Source organism: Malaclemys terrapin, chromosome 9, assembly GCF_027887155.1.
Source record: "Malaclemys terrapin pileata isolate rMalTer1 chromosome 9, rMalTer1.hap1, whole genome shotgun sequence".
NCBI classification, from domain to species: Eukaryota; Metazoa; Chordata; order Testudines; family Emydidae; genus Malaclemys; species Malaclemys terrapin.
In genome coordinates this window covers 27,277,694-27,303,968 of record NC_071513.1, presented here as the reverse complement: position 1 = coordinate 27,303,968, position 26,275 = coordinate 27,277,694, and the positions used below count along the sequence as shown (strand labels likewise).

At 40.3% G+C, this 26,275-nt stretch overlaps 1 protein-coding gene across 2 annotated transcripts in view; it reads left to right on the top strand.

Moving 5' to 3' along the window:
• Positions 1–26,275, top strand: part of BRWD3 (bromodomain and WD repeat domain containing 3) — a 93,860-nt gene that overhangs the window by 55,043 nt on the left and 12,542 nt on the right. For both annotated transcript variants that reach the window (XM_054039359.1, XM_054039360.1), the window contains exons 19-36: positions 2,915–3,092; positions 4,195–4,288; positions 6,130–6,279; positions 8,489–8,565; positions 9,905–10,082; positions 11,213–11,329; positions 11,736–11,843; positions 13,350–13,474; positions 13,711–13,793; positions 15,064–15,175; positions 17,178–17,239; positions 17,342–17,497; positions 18,116–18,236; positions 19,199–19,324; positions 19,413–19,494; positions 22,648–22,704; positions 23,488–23,628; positions 24,260–24,412. In XM_054039359.1, the coding sequence (XP_053895334.1) occupies positions 2,915–3,092; positions 4,195–4,288; positions 6,130–6,279; positions 8,489–8,565; positions 9,905–10,082; positions 11,213–11,329; positions 11,736–11,843; positions 13,350–13,474; positions 13,711–13,793; positions 15,064–15,175; positions 17,178–17,239; positions 17,342–17,497; positions 18,116–18,236; positions 19,199–19,324; positions 19,413–19,494; positions 22,648–22,704; positions 23,488–23,628; positions 24,260–24,412 (2,120 nt within the window). The remainder of the gene's footprint in view (positions 1–2,914; positions 3,093–4,194; positions 4,289–6,129; positions 6,280–8,488; positions 8,566–9,904; positions 10,083–11,212; positions 11,330–11,735; positions 11,844–13,349; positions 13,475–13,710; positions 13,794–15,063; positions 15,176–17,177; positions 17,240–17,341; positions 17,498–18,115; positions 18,237–19,198; positions 19,325–19,412; positions 19,495–22,647; positions 22,705–23,487; positions 23,629–24,259; positions 24,413–26,275) is intronic.

Sequence of the window (26,275 nt, the reverse complement as noted above, 5' to 3'; positions counted from 1 at the left end):
ACAGAATAGCCTATAGCCTGGTGGTTAGGATTGTTACAAAGGAGAGAGATGTGAATTCAGATCCCTGCTTCAAACTGGGGATTCAAATGTGAGTCTCCCAATCCTAGACAAGTGCATTAACCGCTGACTAAAGGTTATCAAGGGACACCACGCACACTCCCTCACAGCCTGTTCCCCCTCCACTCCCTGAAAATGGGTTTTTCTGTTTTTTTGACAAATGCCTAACATTTACAGAATATTTTCTCTGGTTTTTCAGTTTGATGATTTGAACCAAAATATCATTTATTCGCCCAGTTTTACCATAGAATCATAGAATATCAGGGTTGAAAGGGACCTCAAGAGGTCATCTAGTCCAACCCCCTGCTCAAAGCAGGACCAATCCCCAGACAGATTTTTATCCCAGTTCCCTCAATGGCCCCCTCAAGGATTGAACTCACAACCCTGGGTTTATGCAGGCCAATGCTCAAACCACTGAGCTATCCCTCATCCCTTAAGTCTTGTGTGTGTTTTCTTTCCCTGTCTTTCCCCATTCATTTAAGCCAGAGGGTCTCAACCTTCATTGCACCGCGATCCCCCTTCTGACTACAAAAATTACTACATGACCTCAGGCGGGCAGTCCGAAGCCCAAGCCCCGCTGCCTTGGGCTGAAACCCTCGGCTTTGGCCCTACACGGTGAAGGTCGGGCTTTGGCGCTGGGCCCCAGCAAGTCTAACACCAGCCCAGGCAACCCCATTAAAATGGTGTTGTGACCCACAGTTTGAGAACCACTGATTTAAGCATTAATAACCCATCTGGAGGTCTTTGGAGCTCAGGTGATGACTTAGTAGAAGAACTGAGAGTGTGAGGTACAACTGAGGGCACTTGATGATCTAGCTGGGCAGTGCCTGACTGCTTAAGATAATTAGACCATAATTCTCTTACAAACTTTTTTTTAAAATAAACTTTTATTATATTATCATTTATTTGCTGCAGGGATGATGCTTTCTAACTTTTCGTATCTTAATGTCACCACAACAGAGTATAATTAATAAGTAGACAAAGTTATTAGAGTACAGTGCTGCAAAAGGCTAATGCTCTCTTGCTGCTGCCTATATGCATCAGTGTTCATAAAATAAACATATCTTCTTTGTCCCAGTGTTTCATTTCAAAGCTTGAATTTGTTCTCCTGTCCCACTGTTCTGTTTCCCTGACTTCTCTTCTGATATAGACCATGATTAAAAACTAAAATCAAACCCAATCAGATCTGACCAGCTGATTACAAAGCAGCTAACTGTCTGTTGTAACAGATGCTGTGGACTTGTGCTGTGAGTCAGTTAGTCACAAATCAGTTTATTCATAGTATCCAAAGCTCTTAAAAAGTTTACTGTACATTTGCTAGTAATCTGGTTTTAGGTTTTAAATGACTGAGTGACTTGCTTATGTTTAAACTATCTATCTGCTCCTGATACAGATCCATGGGAGCAGTATGCTTAGAACTGCCTTTCCTTAAACCAAAGTGATAGGAAAGAATTACCAACAGAATGCCTCATTTTATTTTGATCTAAATCAGTGGTTCCAAACACCCAGCTCACAAGCCAGGTCCAGCCTGCTTGAGGTTCTTATCTGGCCCTTGTGACCGATTTTTAAATTTTGCATAGTGCAAGCTTTTTTTTTTTTTTTTTTTTTTTAAATGAAAGTCTAGTCCATATGATTAAGACAACCTTCCAAACATGAACGGAGTGTAAACAGATGCCCCATTGTCTTCCAGAGTTTGCAGGCTACTTTAAACAGTAGCTGTGGGACACGTGAACTGCCCGTATTCACCTCAGTGAGGTGTTTACATTTAAGCCTAATTGACACTTTAAGAACCAGATTTTCATACAATTTTACATAATTATGAGTGTACTTTGCATGTGCACCATATTTGTGCATATAGAAATTAGATAATTTCACTTCTAAATAGCCAAGTAAACCAAAGATAGGAATAGCTGTGGTACTAGTACAGCCCAGCATCTTCTTATCCCCACTTGACTGACTAAAGGAAAGATTCAGACTTTGTCTGGCTCTGGGTAAGTGGCAGCATGTAGCTGTGCTGCCTTGAGAGCAGCTCAGGGACAGAGTTGTTTTGAAGAATATAAGAACGCCCATACTGGGTCAGACCAAAGGACCATCTAGCCTTGTATCCTGTCTTCCAACAGTGGCCAATGCCAAGTGCTTCAGAGGGGATGAACAGAACAGGTAATCATCAAGTGCTCCATCCCCAGTCGCCCAGTCCCAGCTTCTGGCAAATAGAGGCTAGGGACACCATCCCTGCCCATCCTGGCTAATAGCCATTGATGGACCTATTGTCCATGAATTTATCTAGTTCTTTTTTGAACCCTCAAAAAAGGCACAACAGGGTAGGTTATAGAAACAGTACAAGCGGATGTGTTGGAGCCTACAGCGATCTCATCTGCTTTTGTAGCATGACATTTTCAAAAGCTCCTAAGTCAAAGTCCTATTGAAAATCAATGGGACTTTGGCCCCTAGGTACTTATAAAAACTTTACTTACACATCTTATGTTGGCCTAGTTGTTACTTGGCTGAGAAATCTCCTCGAAAACTCCAGGTACCGTAGGAAGTCACAGCACTGACTGATCACTTTTTTTATGAGTGTGCAAAGTGGTTGGTAACATTCCAGAGACACATAGAAATAGGTATTCCCCTAGATATTCATTGAAAGCATCAAAACCCCTCACCTCATGTTAGTTACTGATTTTCAGTTGATCAGTAACTGTGATAAAATTGCCCTCCTCTGGACCAGCGCAACTATGCTCTGCCATTTGCAGAGGACTGAGAAGAAACTCTCTGTCTGGCTCTAAATTTTTATGCATAGATTTTTATTAAAATAGTTGTGGAAATGAAAGGGAAAAAGATCTTCATTTTTGTGTTTTAGCTCTTAGAAGTCCAGGTTTGGACTCCCCACCAAACGTTGGTCTCAGACGTAGCGGTCAGATTGAGGGGGTCCGGCAAATGCATCTCAATGCTCCTCGCAGTCAGATGGCCACAGAGAGAGATCTCATGGCCTGGAGCAGAAGAGTAGTGGTGAATGAGCTGCATCCAGGGGTTAGCAGGTAAGATGAAGCCATTGAATTTCTGTTGGAACTATCTCCATTCCTTTGCAGTACAAGAATACTAAAACATATTGAGTTAATTTGTCCATACTTCTTTATGAATTCAATATGTGCTGTCCATATGGAATCAATTGTACAAACATTATGAACTGTATATACTACTAAAGATCATGTTATAACTGTAGGGAGTCTATTGTTTCCTGGGTGTGCATGTATAACAGGGGTCGGCAACCTTTCAGAAGTAGTGTGCCGAATCTTCATTTATTCACTCTAATTTAAGGTTTCGCGTGCCAGTAATACATTTTAAAGTTTTTAGAAGGTCTCTTTACATAGAACAATAGTTTAGTTATATATTATAGACTTCTAGAAAGTAAAATTTTTAAAATGTTTAAGAAGTTTCATTTAAAATGAAATTAAAATGCAGAGCCCCCCCCCGGACTGGTGGCCAGGACCCAGGCATTGTGAGTGCCACTAAAAATCAGCTTGCGTGCCGCCTTCAGCACGCGTGCCATAGGTTGCCTACTCCTGATGTATAATGTTCCAAAGAATGCTTGGGGGAGGAAGAATAAATCATATAGTGTTTCAATGATGCCTCTTTCAAAAATGAGAGAAATTATTTACATTTTTTTTTAATAAATTGATTTTGCAGTACCATATTTTCTTCAGACTTAGTTAAAAATTAGGATTATATTCTGCTTGGGAATTTGGAGACTGGTAATTTCTTACCTATATGGTTATTTAACTCCTTCTTTGCTGGTTCAGATATTCCATTCTTACCTTTTGGGGGCCAGTTTTATTTCGACTGTTCTTGAAAGTTTTTTTTTTTTCCTAGTGCAGCTTTTAAAAATTTTAATAGGTCGTCATGCTCAGTGAAAGATTTCTTGAGCTATCATCAAAGATCCAGCCAGCTCCCCTTTTATAGGGAAATGACATCAAAAGAGTTTGTTTGTTTGTTTGTTTTGTTTGTTTGTTTTTAACAAAGCAAAATCTCTGGGTGCTAGGAGGACTTATGCCCACTTAGCTGGTAGCAAGGAAGCAAATACTGTTGTCAGTCTGTTTAATGACTTAGTGAATAAGCTGAATGTCTGTCGTATGTTTTAAGGGTTCAGGAAGAATGCCGAGCTGTCAAAGGTGATATGGAAGTTAATCTTTACACTGTTGAAAAGAAGAGAAAACCATCCCACACCTTGCAAAGGGTGAGTAATTTTCACTAGAAGAAAAGGGAAAATAAGAATGGGGACCATTTTAAGCATTATGCAAAAAAAGTCCAACAGCAATTTTTCTAGATGTTTTAATATCCTTGCTACTTAATCTTTCTAATTTTATTATTTATGTCGCTCCATTTTTAATTTAGTCTGTGCTGCAGAACAATTTGCTGTTAGCTGTGTCAACCATTGTCATGGGAGGGTAAACAGTGAAGTACATGGTTTAAGTGAGTAAAGGCTCATCTTAGATTAAAAAAAAATGTTGGTACCAAGATCTAGATCCTACAACTTGCAACATATGGGCAAATGCTGCATCCACATGGAGCCTCCTGTTCTTTAGTGGGGCTCTGTGTGGATGGAAAGAAGTCTTCCCGCATGATGATTTTTTGCAGGATGAGGGCCTAACGTATTTTCAGGCTCTCAGGAATGCAATAAATATTTTGTTATGCATAGACTTTGAGGACCAAATATGTTAGATTTTAAATAGAAAAATAGTTTAAATGACTGATGGCTTGACAAATTAAGTGTTGTATATGGGTAACTACTTTACTCACTTTTTAAAAAAAGGATTCATATAACGTCTCTATTCTGCAACTGCTGTCATGAACCCCTGGGTCTATGTGAAGTCCCAGTGTTTGGGCACAGAGGCCCCTAAATTGCAACAGCTCTGTTCTAGGAGTTCATATTACACAGTCAGCTTAAGATACTACATCCAAGATCTGTTTTGTACACCCACCAGATGATAGTGATATCATTCAAAGACGAAGTCACACACTCTGCTGTAAGGGCTTTTTAAAAAGTGCCATTAATTAAAATACAAAACACCATTTTTAATACGTCTGTATTGGATGAAATCCTGTCCCCACTGAAGTAATTGAAAAAACTCCCATTGATTTCAGTGGGCCTGGATTTCACCCATTATATGCAAGTATTGCAGCTGACAGGATCCTTTTTTCAGGAACGTTCAGTCCTCATCTTCCTCCTCTCTATTAATATTATTTGGATTACCATAGTGCCTAGAAGTTCACTGTGCTAGTTTCTGTACAAATACAGAATAAGAAGATTGTTCCTGCCTGAAAGGGCTTTCAGTGATGGAGACCTTTTACTTAGTTAAAAAACACACATTGTTCATGTTTGTTACAAGTAAAAGAGATGAGGTTCTTTTTCCAAGTGCCAGTTCTGCAAACTCAACCTGAGATCTGAAAGTCAAGCTGGCTTCGTTGCTGCTGATGCGTAATCAGTAAAATCATATGTTCAATCCTATGTTTTTCTTTGGAATCAGACATGTAATAGAGGGTAGGCTTTCTCTTCTTGAACAGCAGTGGGAAGGTTATTTGAACCTTTTGTGCTTTTATGCCAGCAAGCTACATCCACACTAGTACTGAAACAGTATTTAGAGTCTTGTTGAAAGCAAGTCTAATCTCACAGTTTGATTTGTGGCATTTTTATACATGCATTTTACAAGTATGCTAGAGGAACCACACAGTTCTTAGAATGGTAATTTCCTTTTTTGTAGTCAAGACCACAGGGAACAGCTGTTCAGCAAGAAAGTGGTATTTTTGCATAACCAATTTTTCAGGGTCAAATCACTTCTTAAAACAATGGGCAATATTTTTTCCAGCAATACCGAGCCAAGCCAGAATAATTTAGGGATGGCATTTCAGCCCGAACTCCAGATTTTCTGGTTTTCCGTTGAGAGTTGGACAGCATCCATTCCTTTTAATATGGCATGTTTTTGTAGTGTGTGTGTGTGTGTGTGTGTATGTATATATATATATATATTTAACTGCTAAAATATCTAATCTTTGTCTTTTTCCCCCCAATAACAAAAGAGCGATTATCAACCTGGGAGTGGACGATCTTTGAGAAGAAACCAACGCAAACGCCAGCATGCCTACCAAACACGCTCCACCATTGAACACAATCAGCAGGGAGCAAGTCAAAATGCACGTACAAAGGAAGAATCTGAAAGCTCCTCTGAGGTATGACACCTCAAGTGATTGTTTCAATAGGTTTCTTGTTCATAGATTGTGTAGTTTGACTACAGATGTTCTCAAAATGGTGTTATCATTAAGACTCAGGATTTTCTCTTCCTTTATGAAAAGGATTTGATTCATATTGTTTTTAGGATTCATGCCATTATTTTATTAAATCAGTCTGGGAAGGAGATGAGCCATTTATTTCAGTGCCTAAATTGGCAGAAATATAAAAGTATTCAAATCTAGTTAAAAATGGATTGTTTTATGGACATCATCTGCTAGGAAGTCTTGAAGTGTTGTCAGGTTAATTTAGCAACAGAGGGTCCTGTGGCACCTTTGAGACTAACAGAAGTATTGGGAGCACTTGCATCTGAAGAAGTGAGGTTCTTACCCACGAAAGCTTATGCTCCCAATACTTCTGTTAGTCTCAAAGGTGCCACAGGACCCTCTGTTGCTTTTTACAGATTCAGACTAACACGGCTACCCCTCTGATACTTGACAGGTTAATTTAGGACATTTGCTATTCTGGTGTTTCATGCAAATAAGAGACTTCATATTGCACATGTATTGTAGATGCCACTAAGTAGGTTGGTTTCGTGGTTTCTGTGTAGCAACTTTTAAAGATACTGTGTTGGTGTTAGTGGTTGATATTGGCGAGAGTAAGGATTGAACATTTCACAGATTAAATGGAATTTCCTCAGCAAGGAAAGGGGAGCATGTAAAATAAGAAGACATATTATACGTATTCTATGTATTCACTGCCTTCTCCTGCCCTGTAACTTAAAACTAAAATACATGTGAATTAAATGCTCACCATAGTTATCAGAATTCTGACCAGAAGAAAAAGCTTAGTATTAGATTGATTAATGGCCATACTTGTATATTAATGGATATATGTTTCAGATATTAGAAATTAATACCTTTTACATTTTTAAGAAAGAAACCATTTTAAGTATAATTTTTTTTTATTGTTTTTACATCTGATGATATGAAGTTCTTCCTCATGCATCTGCTTTTGCAACTTTCCACTGTAGGAGCTCTTTGCCTTGCAGACCACAAACCTTCAGTAGCAGCAAGAACCATTAAAGGGCTATGTGCATCACCCATCAAAAAATCAGGCTATTCTTCTTCCACCTGTTCTGCAGAGGCAACTTGTGAGAGAGAAACGATGGTCACGTACTAGTAACTGGAATTCTCTGAATATATTTTGGGTCTGTAGATCTGCGATGACCACATCCAGCCTTTCCCTTTCCTGTGGATTTTGGGTCTGGTTTTCTGAGGCTGAAAGAACCTAAAGGACAGTTTTTATAGGGGTGTGGAATTATATATATTGGTTCTAGAATGCTGCCAGAGTGGGTGCTGTCCCACGCCTTTAGTAGTTCATGCTACTATCAAAGGTGCAGTGGTTTGTGAAGGGAGTCATGTCGTGTAACTCCTCCTACATCACTCTGGAGAGACCTTTTTTTGAGAACTTGAGTTACTGGTAAATAACTTTCCTTTGACAAATGACATCCAAGTGTTTGCATCATGACATTTTCAGGCGAATACAGTAGAACCTCAGAGATATTAACACCTTGGGAGTGGAGATTATTCATAACTCTGAAACGTTTGTAACTCTGAACAAAATGTTATGGTTGTTCTCTCAAAAGTTTACAGCTGAACATTGACTTAATACAGCTCTGAAACTTTATTATGCAGAAGAATGCTGCTTTTAACCATTTTAATTTAAATTAAACAAGCACAGAAACAGTTTCCTTACTCTCAAATCTTTTTTTATACTTTCCCTCTTTTAGTAGTTTGTGTTTAACATAGTACTGTATACCTCTACCCCGATATAACACGAATTCGGATATAACGCGGTAAAGCAGCGCTTGGGGGGGGGGAAGGAGGGCGGGGCGGGGCTGGGCTGCGCACTCCGGCGGATCAAAGCAAGTTCACCTATAACATGGTTTCACCTATAACGCAGTAAGATTTTTTTGGCTCCCAAGGACAGTGTTATATCGGGGTAGAGGTGTACTGTATTTGTGGTGTTTTTATTTTCTTTGTCTCTGCTGCTGCCTGATTGCATATTTCCTGTTCCAAATGAGGTGTGTGGTCGACTGGTCAGTTCATAACTCTGGTGTACTACTGCATATATAATGTGAAAGAGAAAATATTTTAGTGAAAATGTGGCAGCAGGAATAACAACATGATTCTTTTGTTTTTAATGCAGGAAGATGAAACAGTTGGCACAAGTGATGCCTCTGTGGACGATGCTGTAGCTGTGTGGCAAAGTGAAAGCAGTTCCAGGTAGCTTTTCCTGTCCTCCTAAATATTTCTTCTTTGCCTTGTGATTATGTAGTCTTAGAAAGCCATACCGCGACGGCTGGTATTTCTGGAGCCATGACTACAATATGGAAAAGAGTATCTAGGACTTATTTCACTATAAAATAAGTAAATCTGTTACTCCTGTGAGAGATTAAGGTAAGGAGGAGAATCACACCTTGTTTAGTAGATTTTTGTGCTCTGCACTGCTCACCATTGACGTTCACATGCTCCATCACCTTGGACAGAATGTTTGTCTCTCTTTAACTAGGAAGTATCATAGTGAAACTGACCAAGGTTTTTACAAAAGCACTTACCTTTTGTTAAGGCAGTGTGAAAGACCTGTACTTAGGTGGGAGGAGGGATAGCTCAGGGGTTTGAGCATTGGCCTGCTAAACCCAGGGTTGTGAGTTTAATCCTTGAGGGGGCCACTTAGGGATCGGGGGCAAAAATCAGTACTTGGTCCTGCTAGTGAAGGCAGGGGGCTGGATTCGATGACCTTTCAAGGTCCCTTCCATATATATACCTAACTTTCAAATGTTTTTTAGACCGAAGACTTTCTTCTTTTTTTTTTTTTCTTATCCGCTATACAGTTTTTTGTATTCTCTGTGCAAGATTAGGAGCTAGTATGAAGTAGATCTGCAAAATGAAGCGTTTTCATATGTGTGAGTCAGCTACCGAAAACACAAATGTTAGTTGATTATTTGACTAATGAAGTAATAGTATTGACATGGGATGACTGCATTATGCTAAAGTGGCCAAATCTGTTCTGCTCTCTAATGAATTTTATCAAAATACCTTCGTGCATAATTTTTAGAATTTTTTAAAAAATACAGTGCTTCTGTGTTTGGAGGGACGAGAGCTAATATTAAATCAGAAAGTGTATGTCGGTTACTGTGATGTTATGGAAGTCAGCAGTATACATTTAAAGACTCCACTACTATAGCCTAAAACTTTGGCAAATTCCAGTAATAAATCCATTAAGAATTGATGTGAAACCACGAGGGCAATAAAATATGTCCCTACAGCCTTTTGTGAATGAGTGGAATCATTACTATGATGCAAATATTAAATATAATGCTGGACTGTATATGAATTTGCAACTGAAATAGTATGCTGAAATGTCTAAATTATGCACGATTTAGGCTTTCTATAGACTTCATGTGAATATAGTTCTAATCCTGCCAGCTGTCCTCTCAGCCACAGGAACCCTCCCGCATGGAGCAGCTTGTAGGATGAGGCTTAGGACTGTATTGTGTGAAAGTCAGAGTTATGGTTTTCTTGATACCTTGTTACTTAGCTTTGTACTTTGTAATCTTTACAGTGATTCTTCAAGCGAATATTCTGACTGGACAGCAGATGCTGGAATTAATCTCCAGCCTCCAAAGAGACAAACCAGACAGGCGACTCGGAAGATCTGTAGCAGCTCTGAAGATGAAAACATGAAGGAAGCTAAAGGGTTGGAAGAGAAACGAAGGAAACCCAAACAGACTAGAAAAAAGGTTAGCTTAATAATAATGCAGTAGTCACAGTTCACCTTAAAGTAGAACAGAATAGGATTCTGGATGTGTAACTTTGTTATGCTATTGTTGTGTAGTGGTAATTTTGATATTTTAGTGATTTGTAATTAGGACGCTGAAAAGAACAGATTTTTATAAGAGCTAGGTTAGTGAGAGAGACCTTTATATTTACTCGCTACAGACCAAGTTATTTTGTGTTTTCTGAATAAGTGTGGCCAGAACCAGGCCCACATGAAGGTCCTCTTTTGTCTGAGGATTTCCTTGGCTAGTGCAAAGCCAACATAGTAGGCTCTATGCATTGGAGGAGGGATGTAGTGTTTTGAGGATTGGAGAGGTAGGACCAGAACTCACTTGTGCTCCAGCAGTCGCCACTGGTGCAACATCCCTTGGAGTCACCACAAACGAGAAGTATGTCAGAGCAGCCATTAATAAACTTGCACCAGGGGCCAGTTCAGCTCCTAGCCAGCCTGAGGTTCTTTGCCTCAAAGGTGACTTGGAGCCACTTTTGTCTCATCTCAGCTGTGCCAAGCCATGCTCTGGAACAGCTGAGGAGTTAGTCCTTAGGTTTTCAAATTTTTCAGCTGTCTGTTTTACTTCTATGTATATATTGGGGTGGAGAGGATGGAAAAGGAAAAAAACAAGTGATTAGCACCCCCCTACATCTTTCATTTTGTATAACTTCATCTCAAAGGGCAAATGTAAAGGGTCAGATTCACACTTGAAGTGAGCCTATTGACTTTGAATTATGTCCCAAATAGACAGAACTACAAAGGGTTAGTGGAAGGGCTGCGACATTAAAGGATTTATGTTAGTTCCATATTTTAATTTTTTTTATTATACGCTTCTCTTGAAGAATGTTTTGGTTTTTGTTGAGGCAGATGTTTAGCATGCTGTTAGGCCTGTTATATATATCTTAAGAAATGAATTCTTTCCTTAGTCTGCCATTATATTGCTGATGATGGGTGATCACTTGATCTTCTTGGAGACTTGGCATTTCAGGATTTGCTTTGCTCATAATATTTAATCAGCTTTGTTCTACATAATGACTTGTTCATATGCCTTGCCAGTAGTAATTACAGCTTGTTCCCTAAAAATAATGTAATTTGTTTAAGAAACCAAGTGGATTACTTTCGATGGAAGGTGAACCCAGTGAAGAATGGTTTGCACCCCAGTGGATCTTGGATACCATACCACGTCGTTCACCCTTTGTCCCACAAATGGGAGACGAGGTAATGTTGTGCGTGTTCTCACTGACAGCAGATGAAATTGCCTTAACTAGGGCCAATAACGATGCTTCAGATGCCTAGATATAAATATCCTGCTGCTCAGAAGGAGGAATAAGAGTGTTTTCCAAGAAAATAATCCTTATGGAAATATCCTATAGAATTTAAGAGGGATGATCCTTGAGTGTGTGTGTGTGTATGTATGTATGTATGTATATATATGTATGTATATACATATATATATATATATATATATATATATATATATATATATGTGTGTGTGTGTATATTACATATACACACACACATATATAGTATATATATAGTAAAGAAAAAGAAAAAAGAAAATAACCCTATGGATCAACTGTATGAATAAAATGAAATCTACACATTCTCTTTTCTTTTCTTTAAGATTATATATTTTAGGCAAGGCCATGAGGCTTATGTGCGGGCAGTAAGGAAGGCAAAAATTTACAATGTTAACATGCAAAAACAACCATGGAACAAAATGGAACTCAGGGTAAGTCAACTTAACAAAAAAAAAAAATACTTCCACGATCTGTGAATCATGTCATTAACTTCTGCATTAAAGTCAAATGTGAACAAATAAAAGAAAAATGCTGTTTAAAAATGTTGCTTTGCAAACCAAACTTTAAAGATTTTTTTATGACATACACCAATCAATCAGTCACTGATGGTGGGAACTCAGTAGGAGATTCAAGTTGAAGGAAGATGTTTACCTGGAATGGTATTCTTCACTAACAAAAGTTAGACAACTCTAATTTGAAATACACCTCTACCTCGATATAATGCAACCCAATATAACACAAATTCTGATATAACGCGGTAAAGCAGTGCTCGGGGGGGGGGGGGGGGGGCTGCGCACTCCGGTGGATCAAAGCAAGTACGATATAATGCAGTTTCACCTATGACGCGGTAAGATTTTTTGGCTCCCGAGGACAGCGTTATATCGAGGTAGAGGTGTATTACCTTCTCTTGCATTCGATCTCATGTAGAACTAGCAACTCTCAAGTTGTTAATATAGTCACTTCAGCATTCTTAGAATGAATGAGCATACAGATACTGCTCATTGTTTCAGAACCTGAGAGTAACAAATAGGGGTCCCAACTATATATCATCAGTGGTGGCTGTTTGGGGCCAAAGATGAGTCTTCAAAGATGTCTTCAGTTTGAAGGGGATGGGAAAGAACTACTCCCCTTAAGTTACATCCACACTTGGAACTAGGGTGTGATTCCTAGCTCAAGTAGACATACTTGTGCTGGTTATCATTGAGCTAGTGCACTAACAATAATATTGTACCTGTGGTGGTATGAGCTAGCAATCCCAAGAACATACCCATGGGATCCAGGTGGGTTTGTGCTCGGGAGTGGTTAGCGTGTGCCACCATTCGCCGCTGCCTGTGCTGCCACAACTACATTTCTGGTTTTGACATGCCCATTGGATGAAAGCTAGCACGAGCATGTCTCTGTGAGGTGGGACTCACACCCCTATTCCCAAGTGCAGACGTAGCCTTAGAGAGGCATAATGCCTCCAGGTATTGCCTCTCAAGTCCTAGCACTTCCAGAGGCTTTCATTTAGCTCATGCTAAATCTTCTTTTTAAAAAGACCATACTTTGCTTCTCCTAGTGCTGCCTCCTGATGTGCAAAGGTTTGAGGTTGTGGCCTTGGCCAGAGATGTCCACCTGGGGCCACTACTGCTTCTGGAGAACAAATGCACTATCCCCAATACACTTTCCAGTGCAGTTAACCAAATTATGACCAGCCTTGTGGAATATGTTATGGGGGAGGAGTACCGTGTACCCTCTCATCCTTCTTTGTTAGAGAGACCATTATGCTCTTGGATTTTTAGTGATGAAGCATATGACTGATAGAAGGATCTAGGCTGGAAGGAAGAAGTAATCTATAAATACATATCTTTCTTGGTACATATATACGAGTGAGTTTAAACATGAGTACGCTACTTTTAAATCATAAACATTGACCCACACTGTGTTTTGATAATTAGGAACAAGAACTCGTGAAGACTGTAGGAATTAAATATGAAGTCGGACCTCCTACACTCTGCTGCTTGAAGCTTGCATTTCTAGATCCAATCTCAGGCAAAATGACAGGAGACTCTTTTTCCATTAAGTGAGTTACTGACTAAATCATTTCTCCAAAAAAACCAAATATTCTTACAAATGGTCTAGAATCCCTTTTTTCTGATCTCCTTGCAGTTGAAGGCTTCATGTAAGTACTTGTCATTGCTGCAATGAACATGAAATAGTATTTGAAGACTAAAAAGATTGCCTATGGGATTCCACGAGAACAATTACTGTGGAAGCAGTATCTTGTTTAGAAGTAATATTGTTTTCTGTTATTCATAGGTATCATGATATGCCAGATGTTATTGATTTCCTTGTGCTGCATCAGTTTTATAATGAAGCCAAAGAAAGGAACTGGCAGATAGGTAAGTACCGTTTTACCACATCCTTGTGTTTGGCATGCTGAATACAAACAATATTAGACAGGATGCAATTCATTGTCTTTATTCTAAATCTAAAATGTAAATATTTGTCCAGCTTTAATGAAAGAGGCACTTGTAAGTCATTGGTTGTTCACTTTTAAATGTACTGGTTATTTTTCAAATGCAGTCTTCTCTTTGAGAGCATTCTAACACACCTTTTGATGTAAACACCTTATGTTTTATTTTCTAGCATTTAAACTTACTTAAAAAAATTATGGTTTGTCACTTCTAAAATTTGCGTATTAATAATTTCTGATCATGACTGGTATGTTTTAAAGCCAGAATGCTCAGATATGCTGGTGATAGGAGCCATATAAATACCCACACAGAATACAGTTGTGACTTTCAGAGAGACAATCTGTATTTGTGATCCACCTTCACCAAGTTAGTGGAGGCCGGTGTACTGGTAAGATCAGGTACTTGATCAGTTTCAAATTATGTAAATTACACTGATTGTCTAACTTCTACTACAGGGATCGGCAGCCTTTTGCACGCGGCCCGCCAGGGTAAGCTCCCGGCAGGCTGAGATGGTTTGTTCACCTGCTGCGTACGCATGTTCGGCCGATCGCAGCTCCCGTTGGCCGTGGTTCGCCGCTCCAGGCCAATGGGGGCTGTGGGAAGCGGTGTGGGCTGAGGGATATGCTGGCCGCCGCTTCCCGCAGCCCCCATTGGCCTGGGACGGCGAACCGTGGCAAGTGGGAGCTGCGATCAGCCAAACCTGCGGACGCGGCAGGTAAACAAACTGGCCTGGCCTCCCCAGGGGGCTTACCCTGGTGGGCCACATGCCAAAGGTTGCCGATCCCTGTTCTACTATATGATAATGATGGAATCTTTATGGCACCATTGGAAGCTGTGCTTTCAGCAGCAAGGTGACTAACACAGCAGCAGTAGTAGGAGAGGAAGAGAAATGTTATAATATTGGAGGAGAAAGTCAATTGGTCCATAATGACCAAAAGAATCTATGGCTAGGTTGTGGTCTGAGGGTAGGGGAAATCTGCTGTCAATCTCCAGAAATGTAAAGATGCTCTCCTTTGGTCTTTTTTAGCCCCTGTATGCTGCTGTGATGAAGGGGGTAGACATACAGACTCCTGTCAATTATTTACTTTATTATATAAGTAAGGTGTTTTAGCTGTTACATAAGAAATGGATACATTATAATCTGCATTACTCCATTGCTAAATAACTTAAACAAATTTTTTTTTTTTAATTACAGGGGATAGGTTTCGCAGTATAATAGATGATGCTTGGTGGTTTGGAACGGTGGAGAGTCAGCAGCCTTTCCAGGCAGAATATCCTGATAGTTCCTTCCAGTGCTACAGTGTTCAGTAAGGATTACTATAGTTGCAGCAAATCCGATATATCTAAGCATTTATGGGTCTTTTCTCCTCTGCGTATTTATATGTAATTTACATGTGTGCATCAAGGAAAAAAATTTAGATGAATAAACAGCCCACCTTTCTTTCTGACCTACCTACTCCTAAAACCATAATTTTGCACTAAAATCACAATTTGATATGAATTAGAGCCCCAGACAACTACACTGAGTTCCTGGTTCTTGTTACATTGGAATTGCCTTACCAGATCAGACTGTAGTCTTTGTCATCCAGTATCCTATTTCTGACACTGGCACCAAATGCTTCAGAAGAAGGTGCAAGAAACCATGTAGTGGGAGTTATGAAATAACCTGCTCATAGGGAAGGTTTCATTCTTACTCTGGCCAATGGTTGTCTTTTATGCGCTGGAGCATGAGGCTTTAAATGTTTTTAAGAAATTAATCCTATCTAATGTAACCGTGACGTTCTCATTGTCTACAAAAATGTAGAATTCCCTTTCTGAATCCTACTCAGCTTTAGCCTCACTGATCATGTGACAGTGAGTTCCACAGTTGAATTATGTTGTTTTTTTAAAAGTTTCTTTTTACTAGTTTTTAACTTTGCCTTTCAATTTCATTGACTGTCCCTTAGCTTTATTATAAGGGTAAATAGGAACACCTGATTCCTCCTGTATACCATTCGTTATTTTGTATACATCTATGTCTCCTTTTTATTAGTCTCCTTTCTAACAAGTCCCAGTCTTTGTAATTGCTTCTCATATGGAAGTCTTTCCCTGTATCTAATAATTTTCATCACCTGTCTCTGGACCCCTTCTTTTTCTGTTATCTCTTTTGAGATGGGGCGACCAGAACTGAGCCAATATTCCAGGTGAGGGCATACTATTGATTTGTATTATGGCATGATAATACTGACAGTATTATTGTCTATTCCATTCATTTATGCGTAATGTTTTGTTTGCTGCACATGCAGCAGATGCATTTCAGTGTTTAAAGATGTAATATAATTAATATTGAAAATAATAATTTGAACTATTCATACACATTGTTGAATTCTGTGACAACTCCGGCTTTTCACCTGAATAGTTACAGTTAATTTGAAACCCAGCAATGTGTGTAAATAGTTCAGATTTGTCTTTCAATGTGCATTACCTTGCATTTGTCAACACTGAATTTCATTTAACGTTGTGCTGCCCATTGGCCTGGTTCTGTTGGATCCTTCTAGTGCAGGGGCAGGCAAACGTTTTGGCCTGAGGGCCGCATCAGGTTTCAGAAATTGTATGGAGGGCCAGTTAGGGGAGGCTGTGCCTCCTCAAACAGCGAGGTGTGGCCCAGCCCCACCCCCTATCCGACCCCTTCTTCTTCTCGCCCCCTGACACGCCCTCCTCCACCCCCCAGACTCCTGCCCCATCCACCCCACCCCGCTCTCTGTCCCCTGACCACCCCTGGGACCCCTGCCCCTGACTGCCCCATCCAACCCCTCCCTTCCTTCCTGACTGCCCCCCCCCCCCCCCCGGGCCCCTACCCCATCCAACCACCCCTTCTCCCTGTTCCCTGACCGCCCCCGGAACCCCTGCCCTTGACTGCCCTCTGCTGCCCCATCCAACCCCCCCATCCTAACTGCCCCCCAGGATCCCTGCCCCCATTCAACCCCCCCTGTTCCCTGCCCTCTGACCACCCCGACCCCTATCCAAACATTGGGTTTTATTAATTGTTGTCATTGCTAAGGCAGATACATTGCTGAGATTTGACCAGTACTCTGTGTATTAGAGATGGGCTTGAAGAAAAACCCTGGGTCTAAATACCCCCAATCAGAAGGGAAGCTGAGATCCACTTGTGACTTTGGCCCATCTCTAATATACTTCTGGGAAGATCACACTGCCACTTTATTTCAAGTCTCTTTTGGAAGAAATTTTACACTCTACATGCATCAATGAAAATAGGTAAAAATCAAATATTTGCATGTAAGTAATATAGTTTTCATTTGTTTTAAATAGCTGGGACAACAATGAAAGAGAAAAGATGAGTCCATGGGACATGGAACCAGTTCCAGAAGGAAGTAAATATGCTTTTGAATTCATTATAATTTCCATGTCAGTACGATTATACTGGCATGGCATTAATGGCTCACTATTTTTGAAATTCTTCACATTTCTTTTAGCTGCTTATCCAGACGAGGTTGGTGCTGGAGTTCCTGTGTCCCCAGAGGAACTGACATCTCTGCTGTATAAACCCCAAGAAGGAGAATGGGGGGCCCATTCCAGAGATGAAGAATGTGAACGAGTTATTAGGGGGATTGATTATCTTCTGACCCTTGGTATGTTGGGCATGAAATAAATTACAGGAGCATCAAGAAAATCAGCGTGATGCCAAATGACTCTTTGGGGGGGGAAATTTACTTAACAAAAAACCATTGGAAATAGCCTCTTATTCCTCTAGGTACACTTTGCAGGCACGCTTTCATCTTTATAGGGTTTGATCCTGCTCCAGTTCATGTGTAATGATAGCAAGCAAACTAGACTGAGTCCCTAATGAACAAAATATAATTAGTTTTAACGAGTCTTGGTACAAAACTATTTTATTTAAATGTTGTTAAACAAGGAAGGAATCAGGTTTACAATTTCTGATGTTGGACATCCCTACTTCAGGGTTTGTATGAGATGGCAGTTTTCAGCAACAGCTACTGGCACTGAAATCTCAAATGCAGTTTTTAAACTAAAAATGCATTTTTAAATCTAGTAGTTCATGCAAGGGGAAATTCATTTTCATCCCGTGGGCATTCAGAATGGCTCACTGAGCAACATGACTGTAGATATATTTATCATTGGGCCAATGATTGCTGGATTTTTCTTTTTATAAGGGATCTAATTCTGTTATCATACAGCCAGGGCTGTCATCTGTGGAGTCTAACTGATTCTGATCTTTTTATTTTTAGATATTTCTAACCCCTTTGCTGTTCCAGTGGACCTTAGTGCCTATCCCATGTATTGCACTGTAGTTGCTTACCCAACTGACCTCACCACAATCAGGAGGAGACTTGAAAACAGATTTTATAGGTCAGTTTGATTTGTACCTCGTTTAAATTCCTGTGTATTTTATCATGTATCCCACTAGAACCGGGGTTCTCAAACTTCATTGCACTGTGATCCCCTTTGTACAATAAAAATTACTATATGACCCCAGGAAGGGGGAACTGAAGCCTGAGCCAGCCCTTGGGCTTTGGTCGTGGTTCACAGCAAGTCTAAGCCAGCCTTTGGGGTCCCAACCCACACTTTGAGAACTGCTGCACTAGAATGATCTGCTGAGCTGAATGTACTGCAACTCCACAAATAACTTCAGTGAATATTGTCACTTACTGTAATCCGTGTCCTCAGCAGGTCTATGGCATAAGACTAGACTCCATACCCCATCTTCAAAGAATAGGTCTTGATAATTTTTTTTGGGGGGGGCTGGGGAGGTCATATTGCAAAAACAAAACCAGATTTCTGGATCTTGATCTCTTTCCTGATCTGAGACATCTGCCTTGCGTCTTCCATCCTGCAAATATTGGAGGCAGTTCAGATTTGCTTGATAACGCCTCTTCTTGCTCTTGCACCTGATTCTTTCTCTGCAGTGCAGCAAACTTAGAGGCAGTTCAATATTCCTGCCTTCATCTAGTAGCATCTCAACTTTTTGAGCTGATTTTGGGGCAGCAGCAAATAATACCTTTGTTAGCCCCATCTCCTTTCCCTCAGAGGACAAACATTTACCATTGGGACCACTCAGCCAAGTTCCTTCACTGCATTTGTTTCCACCTGGGGCAATTCCTTTCCTTTGATTGTGGCATGTGAGTTCCCTTACCATGTAATAGGCCATGGAGCCTGCTACTGCCAATCTGGCATGGGCCAGACATCCTGGCCATCTGAACAGAGGCTTTGTGTCTTGGTGCTGGGTTTGCAGGGACTACCTCTTTTTCTAACTAACTTTTATGGCACCAAAGGAAGGTAAAATTTTTCTTTCCTCTCCTTCCCCCACTCAGGAGAATCTCAGCATTGATGTGGGAGGTTCGATACATCGAACATAATGCTAGGACTTTCAATGAGCCAGACAGTCCTATAGTTAAAGCAGCCAAAATTGTAACGGATGTCTTACTTCGCTATATTGGGTGAGTACTTTGTGTTTCCTTATGCCAGCATTTCTGGGTTTCCAAACCAGTTCTGAAATGTATTTTGACTTGTCCTGTTGCTCTGCAGGGATCAGAGTTGTACTGATATATTGGATATATATAATAAAGTGAAAGCAGAAGATCTAAGCAGTACTGATGAAGAGGAGGAGGTAAGAGCAGTAAGCATGATCATCAGAAGCATAATTGGCTCTTTTTTATTCAATAGATAGACCGAGTTTAAAGATTGTTATGGGTTTTTTTACGTGTAATCACTTTGGGGTTTGATACAAGAATGGTTGTTATGTAACTTTGTGTTGCATGGTCTTGGATGATAAACTCTCCTCATTTAGTAAGATTGATTCTTTGAGTCTGGCTAGCCATCTGAATCTTCCCAGAGTGCCTGAGTTTCACACTCATCTGGAGAGGAAATGCTAAGAGTGGAGGGGAAATGCATGAGGTAATGTAATATTATATTATTCACTCCAAAGAAACCAGGTGGATAGTCATCTCTCTGCAATCTGTCCACCTTCCAAGTGGCACCATAGTGGATTTTGTCTATTGAGACTTTACTTTTTTTTTCATTTCTTGGTTTTACCTTGTAAAGATGACTGACAGACAGAAACTTCTCCAAAGCTTAACACGATTGTCCTTTTATCATCTATTTAAAAAATGCAGTTTTCAAGAATATTACAGTGTAGCAGTTTCCATTGTGATGTGGTGACTGCCAATAGCTGGAACTTCTTAGTTTTGCCTTTAGTTCTTTCAGGCTCTGGTGTATGAGCCATTGACAGTGGGATACATTTATGATGGTCATTTGCATCCACCCTCTCCAGCCCCCTTTCCCCAATATATCTATTATTCAAATCTTTGAATGAAAACTGATTGCTGGATGAACATCTGTACCAAGTGAATAAACATCACACATCGTTCATAGCTTTTTATAACAGACTAGCATGAATACAGTGGAATGATTGTGTTTGAGGGTAAGAAAGGAGTGGTTGTTACTTTTGTCCTAATCACTATTGCTGTGAATGCAAATATTTTTTTCCTTTAACAAATTACTCCCCACCTCCCCAAATCTAACCATGTTTAAGGGTCTGCTCCAAACCCCACTGAAGCCAATGGAAAGTCTCCCTAGTTGACATCAGGGGGCCCCTTGATCCAAGTAATTAATGTAATAAAGTTCTGATCCTGCAAAAGGCTCTGTGTGGGAGCACCACAGTGTCCACACAAAGCAACATTGACTTAAGTCGGCAGTGTGCAGTGTACCTTACAGGTTCAGGGTCTGTGCCATTCAGAGGTGATACCAAAATATGAAAATCAGTGCCTTCTTTAATTAGATGCCAAGATTGGCTTTTAGGGGTCTTTGTTTCCCTTCTAATTATCATGATCTCATGAACACCTGTAGTAGTGTGACCTTGGAGTGGCACTTATTGCCCTTTAAGCTCTGGTGTCTTTCTTTCATCTGTCAGTAACCTCAGGCCAGGCAGCCAGCAAATGGTCCCACTACTACTGCACCAAGAAGTAGAAACACTGCAGTTTCCTGAAAGAAAATGGTGAAGGAGGGGGATGGCTGAGACTGCCATTAAACAAGCCAGGTCTCTGGCAGTTCCTTAACAAGAGAAACTGGCATGGGAGGAGGCTGGAATAGGGATAACTGGCTCTCTCGGCCATTCTTACACATTTTCACGTGTGCAAGACAAACCCTGCAGTTTCCTGCTCAGCCCTCAATGGTTTTGAGAGAAACTCCTAGCCAGAAAGATTCCCCTCCCCCTTGATTCTGGTGTTAAAGGAGAACTCTTGTGTGAAATCATTAAGATTTTAATATTGTAAAATGCTGCTATTTTATAAAAGTGTTGAAGGTAGATTAACCCTTTGCTAGGCTGTATAAATAAATACATGGCGGTGGTGTTGTAGCCCAGACTTGAAGAGCTCTGTGTAAGCGCGAAAGCTTCTCTCTCTCATAAACGGAAGTTGGTCCAACAAAAGATATTACCTCTCCCACCTTGTCTTTCTGAATAAATGCATGGGTTTTAAAAATAAAATAAAATAAAGGGCTCCTGTAACTTAAAATCCTGATGCTTCCCTTCACAAACCCACTTGAATCATGTGGGAGGACTGTACCTCCTAGGTCGGTATGTGAATCATCCTTCCCATGTGGTTTGGTGATCAGCAGTGTCTGGCATTGTTGCCATATCTTGTTCCCTTTTTCCAGACCCCTCTAAGTGTGAGCAGGTTGGGGGAAGGAGTTGACAGGCCTGGTGGGGGAAATGCAGTTTTCCCCACCCTCTGGCACCACACAGCTCACCCAGAAAAGATAATACAGCATAGGCCTGTATTAGCTTTCTATGAAGCCCTCTCTGCAGTGAGGATTTTCCTTTGAGGGGGGGGTCCCTGGGTGCAGCTGCAGTTACGGTGAATCCCTGACAGTAATGCTGCTCAGTGGAATTGCTGGGACTGGTGCTGGAGCCACTCATCCACACACATGCTGCTGGCCTCCTGCAGATACCCTGGGATCCATATTTACTTGGCAAACCTCGTGGCTTATTGCTCAGGGCAGCAAATCCTACCTCCCCCCAGCAGAACAACGTGAAGCTCCACAAGGGCTCACCATGGAGTTTTCCACCCTGAAAGCTTCCTCCCATGGGTTTTTTTGGGGAAAGAAGGGGACTGTCAATCAGGACTTTCGTGTTTAAATGTTTAGCTTCATTGAAAAAGCCCAGCGTAAGTGTATTGTGCTAGATATGTTCGTTAATATTAGTAATGTAAAAAGCACAAAACATCTCTGCATTTTCTCTTTCCTCACAAATGTGGGATAAATAATTTTAATAAAATATGTTTTGTTGCCTATTTTTGTAGTACAATAGCTCTTGCATTTTACCTGTCAAGTAAGGTGTTTTTCTGTTTGTACTCCTGTGCTATTTCTTGTTCTAGTAACCTATATGTAACTAAATGAATAGAGACTTCTTTAAAAATAAGAGAGCACTGAACATACATTGTATATTCTCTTTGGGGTCTTACAAGACTCCATCTCATCCATCCATCCATTTTAATTTTTGTATATATATCTGTATAGATATATACGCGCACACACACATCAGAAACAAACTCAGGGAGTTGAAGCAGCTTTTCTGTTTAAAGATACTAAAATCTAAAAAGTGAAAGTTCTAGTAAAAAAAAATCACTCTAGCTTTGCTTAAATCATTTTTTTTTTAATTGCAGTAATCTTACCCAACACGTTTATTCTCACAGTAATAGTTTAGTTTTGTTCTTTGTGTTCATGCTAACACTTGTTTGAGCGTAATCATTACCGTTTCCTTTAGGTGGCAGAAGTAGATGTAGAGTCAGATGGGCCTGGAACTTCATCTGGGAAAAGAAGAGTGAGTAAATAACTTGTCTGCGTCCAGTTTATGCTGCAGGAGTTGGGTTGGTCCACGGAATTAACAACCCTCACTTAGGGCCTGATCCTGCAAAGATTTAACTTTACACAGGCTGTTGTCAGTCAGTCACTGCTTGTACATATTAAGTTTAAGCACATGTGTAAGTTTTTGGCTGAATCAGGACCTTATATTACTATAGAAATAATGTGATGATTGCTTAGTTACTGTTACTGTCCTGATACTTTGGATATCTGTACAAGAGCGTTAACCAACAATATACAAGCTGCTTGTGCTCCTTCAGTCATGGAAGTAGACAGAAAAATATTGAATTTGTTTACTTTATAAATACATACTATTACTAAATTAATGACCACGGCAGTCTGCCTATATTACATTTAATAGATAAAAGTTTAACTTTCAACAAGCTATTATTTTCCCATGGTAATTAATGAGCAACTTTCCCTTCAGCCAATAAGGCATTGTGGCCTTTCCGAAATATACAAAGCTCTGAACCACAGCTCTTGCATCTAAAATGTTGTATGGATATTGAGTTGGGTATTTTTATATTATTAAAAGAGAAAATCCATTCTTCAGTAAATTGCGTAGTCCATATTGTTATGCCACTCAACTTTTGTTGCATGTTTTTAGTTATGGACTTCAATTTTGAACCATTTTCTGAGCACATTGATAGTAATTTAAAGCCAAGACCAGTAGATACAAAAACCTTTATACTTTAAATGTTATTAAAATACAACTTTTATTTTGTTCCCTTAAAATCTTCAGGTAAGACGACCAATAAAAAGGCAGCCCTTCAAAGCAAGCCCTGATGCTTGGAAAGAACAGTGCAAGCAGTTGTTAAGCCTGATATATGAACGTGAGGACTCCGAGCCTTTTAGACAGCCAGTTGATCTCTTCTCCTATCCTGTAAATATATTTCTACTTTCTGTAATTTTAAAAAAATTCTTATCATAATATTTCAGTCTTTTTTTAAGAAGTCATATATTCTTCATGCTGCTGCATACATTACTGAGCTCCTCTTTGTCAGTTACAGTCTGTCTTCTTCAATGAGTGCTAAATTAATTCCCTCTGAGAAAATGAGGGACCCGTAGCCTTGGATTGAGCAGGAATAGAGCCAGCAGGAAATAGCCACCTTCTTCAGAGAGCTCAGTCAGTGCACTTCAGACCCTCCTGTTGTTCCTACATCTCACGATCTCTTGAGCAGAGACTGCCAGACACATTCTGTTAGTGCTATTGAATGGAGGAACATGGATTAGCCCATTAAACTCATTTTCACCTCTGATGGAATGTGAACCCTTGAGTGCCAGCAAAGCCCCTTGGAATTTGTAAATATGAGTCTTGTAGCTAGAAGATTTAAGTTTAGTCTAAAACAGAGTTTGTGGAACAGTTTGATTATTTTGTGGGGTAGGATAAATTTGAGAGATATTGGACTGTACAGGGACATGAAGCAAAACACATGTAATGTTTACTTAACCAGTTCATGGCAGCTAGTGATAACTTTACCTACTTGTTAATATTGCATACATTATTTTTGTAGGACTATCGAGATATTGTAGACACTCCAATGGATTTCAGCACTGTGAAAGAAACTTTGGAAGCAGGAAATTACACCAATCCTCTGGAATTTTACAAGGATGTTCGCTTAATATTCTGCAACTCTAAAGCTTACACACCTAATAAAAAGTCACGGGTAAGTGATAAAAACATGGATACGTGACATCTCAGGCCATTTCTGCTAAGATCTTCAATCACGCTTTCATATAAGGAATGAATGGCACTTGGAATGTGCAGATGGAGGTTGTAGCATGATATTTTAAAATATAAATGAACAGTCTTTGTCATTTTAAGAACCTAGGATAATAAATCCCCTTTGCAAAGCCCTCCCAGAACATGCTTCAGGTGACTATGTCTCAGTTTCTTGAAAACTTTCAGGCACAACATTCAGAAATACTGTAGTTATAGTCTAGATCAGTGGTTCTCAAACTATTTCCCATTGTGGGCCGCATGTGCAGCTCTCTGTGGTATGTGGGCCGCATCCACACCCTATATATACTACCTGTATGGATCTTAGGATGTCACATGGGCTGCAGCACTGTGCTGATAGGGCCGCAAGTGGGCCATGGGTTGAGAACTACTTGTTTAGATACTATAGGTATATCTACACTGTAGGAAAAACCCATAGCAGTGAGTTGGAGAGCCTGGGTCAACTGACTTGGGCTCGCACTGCGGGGCTAAAAATAGTAGTGTTTATATTATTTATATTTGGAATGTCGTTGTTGTTGTAAAGTTACCCAGACTGGCAAGTGTAGTTACTAAAACTACTTTTAATTCATCTATTGACGCTGTCTAAAGTTGGAGCTTCTTTTTCTGGTAATATATGCGAGAGCTGAAACTCAGTAATGTTACTGTGATTCCAGAAGCCAAGCAAAACCAATGTAGGCATGATCTTTTGTAATGCAGGAAAATAATGCATATTAAAAAGTAATGCCCTTGTCCTGGCACACTCATTTAACGCCACCATTTAACATACTTGGAAAGAATGCCGGTTCCCATTTCAGGTACCGCTGCCATGCAGGAAATGAAATGTGCATCAGGTATTAAGAATGAAACATGTTTGGGGCTAGATTGGGCTGTTAGGCTCAGCTCTGAGTATTGGGTGGCAGATCGCTGCACTGTCCCGTGCTAAGCATGTGGAATGGGCTGTGGCGCAGGGTGGTCTATACAGAGAAAAAGCCCACAGTAGCTAGTGCTATAAATACAGTGCCCTTGTGTGCATTAGCTTAATGCACTTTGGAAAAGCATTAAGCTAAACCTCCCAAGGGCACACTTGGAGTGCAGTATGAGTGTCTACATGGGGAGTTAGTGTGGAATATCTAGTGCACTTTGAATTCACACCCTACCTTAATGTGCACTTCCCCATGTAGACAAGCCCTCAAGTGTTCTCGTCTTTGTTCTGGTGTGGAGGAAATTACTTCACCCTTTTTTGGGGTAAAGCGTCCCCCCACCTCCATACACCTGGATACAATCTGCTAGCCACTGTATATGGAGGTAAAGCTGTGGCTTCTCCCACTCTCATTCCCTTCCTCTCCACTCACTCAGCAGTAGGGGAGTATCAGATATACAGCCCCTGCCCTTCCCTCTTTGTGCTGGAGGCATGATCCAGGCAGCGCTAACTTGGCTGCGCAGAGGGTGAGATGCCTTGGCTGTACTTACGTTGAACTTACCAGGCTTCTCTGTCAGCTGTATTGGGGCTAATCCAAAATCTATCCTTTAATTAAATAGGCTAAACTTGATTTCATGCTAAGGGGGGAGGGATAGCTCAGTGGTTTGAGCATTGGCTGGCTAAACCCAGGGTTGTGAGTTCAATCCTTGAAGGGGCCATTTAGGGATCTAGGGCAAAAATCTGTCTGGGGATTGGTCCTGCTTTGAGCAGGAGGTTGGACTAGATGACCTCCTGAGGTCCCTTCCAACCCTGATATTCTAAAAATAAAAAAAAATGTTTAACTTCACTTGAGACTTCAGGAGGTTTAATGAATTGTTTTCATCCTTTCTT